We start from the raw sequence: 7,176 nt of genomic DNA on the forward strand, positions 1-7,176 counted from the left end.
TTCTTTCATTCTTATCTTAAAGGTCCGATTGCTCTGATCCTGATTAGCATGTTCCTGCATGGAGCTACAGAAGAACAAGGCTGACTGCAGGTTTGGCTGCCTTTTATTAAGCAATGACCCATGCAGTTTATGTTATTGCGTCATCGTGGATCTCAACATGTCAGTCAGGAAATACTCCCAATGAAACGGATGTGTTGACACCGGCTGCATACAGAGTGACCCAACGTGTGCAGAAGATGAGTGGAGTTGTTTGTTTTTTGCCTCATTAAAAGGTGTGTTTCTATTGATGAGAAATATTGTCAAATGTCTGACAAATACATTTATATTTAGGTGAGGTTCACAAATGCCATATCATTTATGGACGTTGTTTATCAATATCCCGGCAATTGATGTACAAATATAAGCTTTCTCCTGCTAAATACTTAAAAGGAAACCTTTGAAGAACAACACAAGTACCCCAAACCCGAGTGTATCTAAAATACATTTTAATCTTGCTGAAATGAGTTTTTTTTTTTTTCACAATATTGTTTACAATATTAATCTGTCTTCGTTCTCCTCCGTCCTCGCTCGGCTCTTCGTTATCGTCTCGAAACAGAACTGTACAATCGTGTTCATGTAAATTGTTCTACATCAAGGCACAAGACAACAGCCGTTGTGGGCGGGGCCTTGGGTAGGCTGATCTTTAATGGCGTCCCTCTGGCACACAGAGGAAAACAAAACAGGACACCCTGGGGGGGGATGGAGGAGGAGGATGGATCTCAGATGGGGCGGGGCGTAGAAGAACATGTGCTCTAACGAGGTGAGAGGAAAGGAAATAAGGTGATAACCACTGCAGCTTTCATTTTATTTTACAATGATACTCATGTATAAAAAAGAGGAACCATTAGGATGTTTTTTTTTTTTTCTTCAGGAATTCATTTGTTCATGTACATAAACTAAAGTGCTCTTTTTTTTTTTACTCTTTTTTTTCTCTTATTTGCCAAAAGCAAAAGGTTTCACTAACAGGATGGAAATGGGGACGAGAAGTTCTTGAACGTGAGGGAGTGGATAAAGGGCCAGTTCAGTGTTTATTTCTGCTTGATTTTTGTTTTTGTTGATATTTGTTCTCAGGTTGTTTTTTTTCTGGTGTTTTCTTGTCGGGTTTCAACCTCTGAAAGAAAGAAGAAGAAGAAAAAGAGGAATTAAATGTAAATGTAAATCTTTTCAAAGGACAAAACTGACAAAACATCAATAATCCATTTACACATAATTACATGCTGAGTCCAAAATGATTTAAATCCATTTGTGATAAAAAATACATAAATTGTCGAAAGTCCATTTACGTGTTAACTGCCGACATTTGAATAATTCTGCTTTAATTTTTTCATTGGCAGATGATGAAAGCAGAAGATGAAGAAGAAGAAGAAGAAGAAGAAGAAGAAGAAGAAGAAGAAGAAGAAGAAGAAGAAGAAGAAGAAGAAGAAGAAGAAGCAGAAGAAGCAGAAGAAGAAGAAGCAGCAGCGTGTATTCACCGTGTCCCTGAAGGTGTTGGGAGCGCTCACATCTGGACGCTTCTCCTCCGCCGGCCGAAGGCCTTGGCGCCGACGTTGGTGGGGACGAAGTTGCTGTTGCCCATTCCCCCCGACCGGCTCAGGAAGTCGGCCAGGCGGTGAGTCACGCAGGTCGCCGTGTTGCAGGCTCGCTTCTGTGCTGTAACGCTGCTTCAGGAGAGCAAACCAGGGGTTAACGACATCCGTCCATCCCATACTGACACACGGTATTTCTGCACACTTTTAAATCACAGTTAACTTCACAGCACAGAAGAAATACAACAGGACGCACAGGTTAAAAAATATGCAAAGTTCAATCGCATATTTTCTTACGTTTGACATTTTTCTTACCTTCGGACTCGACGATAGCTTCAGAGATTATTTCAAGGGTGCTATAAATTCCTATTTACGTGCATGTTTAGTATCAACTGACTGTTTAAAAGTAGCCCTAAGAATGAAAGTGAGCTCAGGCTTCCTGGTAGAAAAATACGTTTATTGAACAAGAAACATGGTGTCGCATGAGTGGATAATTTATTAATGCTTTCGATGCAGTGATCTCTCCCAGCTGTTACGTTTCAGGGGCTTTGAAATGCCATCAAGTGACTCCAGTACACAGAGATGGACGTCTGAACTGGCTCCTGAATTACACAAACTAAGTCTGATTGTCTGAAAATTATTATTAGGGACAAATCATTCTCCGCCAAAAAAAAAAAAAAAAGCAGGGAGAAGAACTAAAAAGCTTTTGGTTGCCGTTAAAGGTCATATTCTTCTCATGTCAATCAAGCAGGTAAAATCAACATGCACTTGCCAATCCAAAAACCAATAAGGAGGAAACTGGGGATGAGGAGGAAGAGATGCAGTAAAGGTAGAAGAGGAAAGGCTTAGATGCTGTCAAACGTCTCGCCGTAGCTTGCATAGCTGTCGCTCTCGGGCGCACTGCGCTTCTTGCCGGGCGTTCCGGCTCCCACGTTCGTGCGGGGGAACGTCTGCAACTTGTGCAGCTCCTGAGACAGTTTGCCCAGCACACAGGTGCTGAGGTTGGAGCACCGCTTGGTTAGGGGCCTGTCCATGCTGTCGGGTGGAGGGGGGGGGGGGGGGGGGGGGGGGGACACACAAGAAACACATGCAGAGAGAAAACAGGCTCATCGGCATGGCGAAAGAAACATGCGGGCAACACTTTTGCTCATCTTTTTCTTTACATTCGCGCACACGTGCATTTATTGTCATGCCATCGCAGGTATAAAACAGTAGAAATAAAAGGCATCCACCTCGCTATCGCATCATGCTTCCCCCCCCCCTCCCCAACCTCCCTTTTCCAACACACTCAAAGAACCTGTCATCCATCCCCTCATGCGCCAAACCTCCATCCCCACGCCCGCCCACAGTCGATCCCCTCCCGTCACATCTTCTACACCCACAGAACAAACAGAAACCAGTCGCTTCCCACTGTCATGCAACTCCACTTAATTGACATCATGCACACTTATCCGTTCCGTTAGGCACACGCTGTTCACATGCCCGGCGGGCAGGCTGGGAATAGTCGTCCGCGCAAACAAAGTCAAATCAAACTCATTCATGCGGGAAGCGGGGGGCGGGGGGTCAAGACAGAGAATAGGGATCTTCTTTTTTAAAGGGTGTTTTTTTCTAGGAATTTTCTTTTTTCTCTTCTGGTCAGCTCGGAAGTACATACCTCCACGCCTGATTGAACCCAAGTGGGGCGCTAAACACACACATCTTCAGTGGAGTTAAAGTGAAACCAGAATATGTGATACACACAGCTGTTCATTTGTACCTTTACATGTCCCTGTTTAACTCTCCATTCTGCTGATTCTGAGCCGAGAGGGAATGTTTTTTTATTCTCCTTAAATTACAGAAGAGAGTGTTTTTCGTCCGCGTACCTGTTTCCTTCAGTCGCCTGCTGCTCCAGCTCCTCCGCCGTCATCTGCACAAACTCCTTGACGATGGCGTTGAGTAACCTTCGCGCCTCGTAGTCGGTGAGCGTCACTCGGTCTGACATGGACTCTAAGACCGGTCTGTGGAGGAGGAAAATGGGGGGAGGAGGGGAGGAAAGGCATTGAGATTAAGCATTAAATCCTTCTCTGGAATTATCACCTGCAGTTAAAAGGAGTGCGTGTGTGTGTGTGTGTGTGTGTGTGTGTGTGTGTGTGTGTGTGTGTGTGTTAGGGCAGGGTAGGGTGGTGCTGGAGAGGCTGGATGGATAGGAAGGGTCGGGGTGGGGGGGTGGGGGGGGGCTTGGCTGGACGTCACCAACTCTGAGAGGGATGACGTCTGAGCCGGAGGGCCCCCGGCCAACGCAGGGAAACAATCTGCGGAAAGTGCCCCATCTGAGAGAGGGGCTGATGGGCAGCCGGCTTTAGATTTATTACAAAATCGATGGCTTCATGGGAACAATGAGGGGAGTGGCCTGAGTGGGGTTTCATGTAAATATATAGATTTATATACATTCATCTCAAACCTGAAGTGAGAGCCCACATTTTCCCCTGCAGTCCTGTTTCACTTTTTTTTGGTCCTTTTTTAATTCCATTATTCCCTTTTTATTAAACACTTAGAGTATAATGACACATACTTCATATACGGATTAGAACATTTCATTTATGTGATCTACATTCTTTTTTTTCCTTTTAAAAGTATGAGGTCAAAGACATTTTTTTTTACATATTTTAAACCTAATAACTCTCAACTGGAGGCTATATTTAATGCTGCTCATGCAAAGTGCCAAAATGCACCATCCTAAATTATTAAAAGAAAACAGAACAAGCATATTTAAAACGAGTGTGTGTGCACATTATTACTCATATCTTCGTTGTCTGCTGTAAACTTCATCTATGAATGTGTTTGCACCTCTTTGCATCAATCCATCCCATTTCTTCATATTTTTCTATCAAACTATAGACAAACTATGAAATTATTTCCCCCAGGTTTCGACCCTCCTCTCCATCCCACTAGTTGCTTGTGATTCTAACAATTTGGATTCTACTTTTCCCCCCACATATTTCAAGTTGCCAGCTGTCGTGAGTTTTAAAAAACGTGTCAAAATGCGGCGCGTCTCACCTGGCAGGGGCGGCTTGTGAGCAGTACATCTGGCAAATGACCAGGGCGTAGGCAACGAGGAAAGCAGAGATCTTCAACATCACCATGGTCCCCTGCAGCGCAAGAAACACAACCGTCAGCTCCTCCTGCACAACACTGCTGCCATTCACATCCTCACACCGCTACAGAAGTAAGTTCACAGGTCGCTAAAGAATCTACAAAGCAAGCATACGTCTATAAAATACACCTGCTGATCCTGGGATGAAGTTGCAAGAAGAAAAGAAAAACGGGCTTCCTGTCACTTCCCAGAGAGGTGAGCTCGGCTCCTTCTGCACATCCTCGCTTTGACTTCCACTCAACACCCCTGAAAATGTGAGACACATGACAACCCACCCTCAACCCACCCAGCCTACTCTTCTTCTGCAAAACGGCAGCGTTCCTCCAAAAACATCCAGCCAAGAGCACAGGACAGGTAGTTCTCTCGTCTCGTACACTGGAGTGTGACACATGCCTGCGGGTGGGAGTGTGTGTGTGTTGGTGTGTGTTAGTGTGTGTGTGTGTTTTTTTTGGGAGGTGGGGGGTCCTACTCTGTGCAGGTTGGATAGCACTTGCTAGCGCTGGAAGAGGAGGGGTGAAAAAGGAAGAGAGGGAGGAGGGACTCCAAGCTTGCCAACTCCCTAAGGGACCAGTGCATTAGTGTAATGAGCTGCCAGCACTCTCTCTCTCTCTCTCTCTCTCTGTCTCTCTCTCTCTCTCTCAAACACACACACACACACACACACTGAAATCTTGTTCCTCCTGTCCATCTCTTTCCTATTCTTCTTTCACTTTAGCCCCTCTCCTTCTGTCTTTCCTCCCATTTCTCTCCTGTTTTCCGGTCTCTGGCCTTCAAGTAGCGGACCGGACCCCTTTGAAAGGCGGGTGGCGGTGCCGCCGGTGGCGTTGCCGCCGGTGACCCCCGTGGCCGCACTCCAATCCCATTACCAACACCATCACGTCACCACAGTCTAACGCAGTGGCTCTGTGGCCATCTCCCTTCTCATCCACACACACACACACACACACACACACACACACACAGCTTATCAGGTACATTTGAAGTCCCAACACATCGCCCAACATTTTAAAAGTCGACACTTACCTTCAGTGATAATCACCCAGCAAAAAAAATAAATGAATATATATCTCTATGTATCTCTATGCAAAACACAATAAGTTGACTTTCTCTCAACTTGCAGAACAACTGTTCTTGATTCTGTTGCATGCAGCGCCAACGCAGCAGCCTATATATCCCACCACTTGGGTTTGTGCATTGACTGTGTAGGTGTTTAATTATCCGCCGGCAGCCAATCGCGTGGCTCTGATGCCGTGGCGAGCCAATGGGACGCCTCCCCTCAGTCCTGGCTCGCTAATAAGCGATATGGCTTTGTGCTGACGTCATTCCTCAGTCAGTAAGTGCTCCATTCACAAAATCCTTCAGTCGTTTGGACCATTTGCTATCCCCAATTTGCATTGATGTCATTAATTAAATCGGAGGCAAAGCAAGCTGGTGTCCGTGGAGAAGCATCACCGGCGATAAATATTTTAAGAACCTTTCAAAAATGTTACATTGCAAGCTATATCTCAAATGCCAAATCGATGGCCCCCCCTCGCCCCCCATCAGCGACCCGCCGCCACCATCCCAGCAAAGCACTTGCAGGCGGGGCCATCTGCTGGGGAGGGACGTGCACTACACGGTGACGCACTCCTGGCCTCTTCATTCATAACGCTGTTTGGATAGCACCAACAGCTCCACACCCACCGTGTGCATCGGCTCAGTGTGGACACACAACCGGCTTATGTAATCATATCATGAACTCCACCACACGTGTCAACTCTGCTCAGAGTATCACCGAAACTACTTTGGAACTATGGGCATTGTGCAGCGCTCTTCTTGTGCATTTCCTTTCAGTGTGATTAACCTGAAACACATTTGTTGTGTCTCTCGGCCGCTTCTGTGTGTTTGACAACCCCCCCCTCCTCCAGTGAAACGTCAAACCACATTGAGTTAACAAAGTGATACCACAGTCAGTCCAGTAATGATCACTGCATCCCGGGCCTCCTCCCACACACTGAGTAAACGAGTTGTCCTCGGCAAAGACCAATCGATGACAGCCTCCGACAAGAGCCGTATCTCAAAAGCAATTACACATCTGTTTGTCGTGCGGCATCGTCTCAATTCCCTTCCTTTTCATTAGTGTGCAAGACAGCGTGTGTGTGTGTGTGTACAGTGTGTGTGTGTGTGTCTGTGTCTGCACAGTGGACTAAAATGAATGGGCGTACAGTAGGTGCGTGCGTATGTGTGTGTGTTTTGGATTATATGTCAGAGTGAAAGAAGGGGAGGGGTTGCCTCTCCTCGTCTGCGTCATAGAGGAACCCCATTAGACAGGATGAGCCTTTTAGTGCTATTGAGCCACCAGGCTCACCCGTGTCAGACGCTAAATCACTGCTGAATAGGACAGCTGCTGGGTCTCGAGCCACAGACTTTCTACCTGCCGGACGGACTGAAGCAGACTGTACCGGGAGACCACTTACTTGTTTCATGCACCAATGAGTC

General features: G+C 46.3%; 1 protein-coding gene across 1 annotated transcript; it reads right to left on the bottom strand.

The window, feature by feature from the left end:
• Positions 1-384: 384 nt before the first annotated feature.
• LOC306741479 (calcitonin gene-related peptide 1-like) lies at positions 385-4,693 on the bottom strand. Its single transcript, XM_079223770.1, has 4 exons — positions 4,602-4,693; positions 3,428-3,562; positions 1,542-1,697; positions 385-1,150 (listed from the first exon to the last, which is right to left on the bottom strand). The coding sequence occupies exons 1-4, from the start codon at positions 4,685-4,687 to the stop codon at positions 1,144-1,146; spliced, it is 384 nt and encodes a 127-aa protein (XP_079079896.1). The 5' UTR covers positions 4,688-4,693; the 3' UTR covers positions 385-1,143.
• Between the last annotated feature and the right edge of the window lie 2,483 nt (positions 4,694-7,176).

This window comes from Taurulus bubalis, assembly GCF_910589615.1.
Source record: "Taurulus bubalis genome assembly, chromosome: 9".
NCBI lineage: Eukaryota > Metazoa > Chordata > Actinopteri > Perciformes > Cottidae > Taurulus > Taurulus bubalis.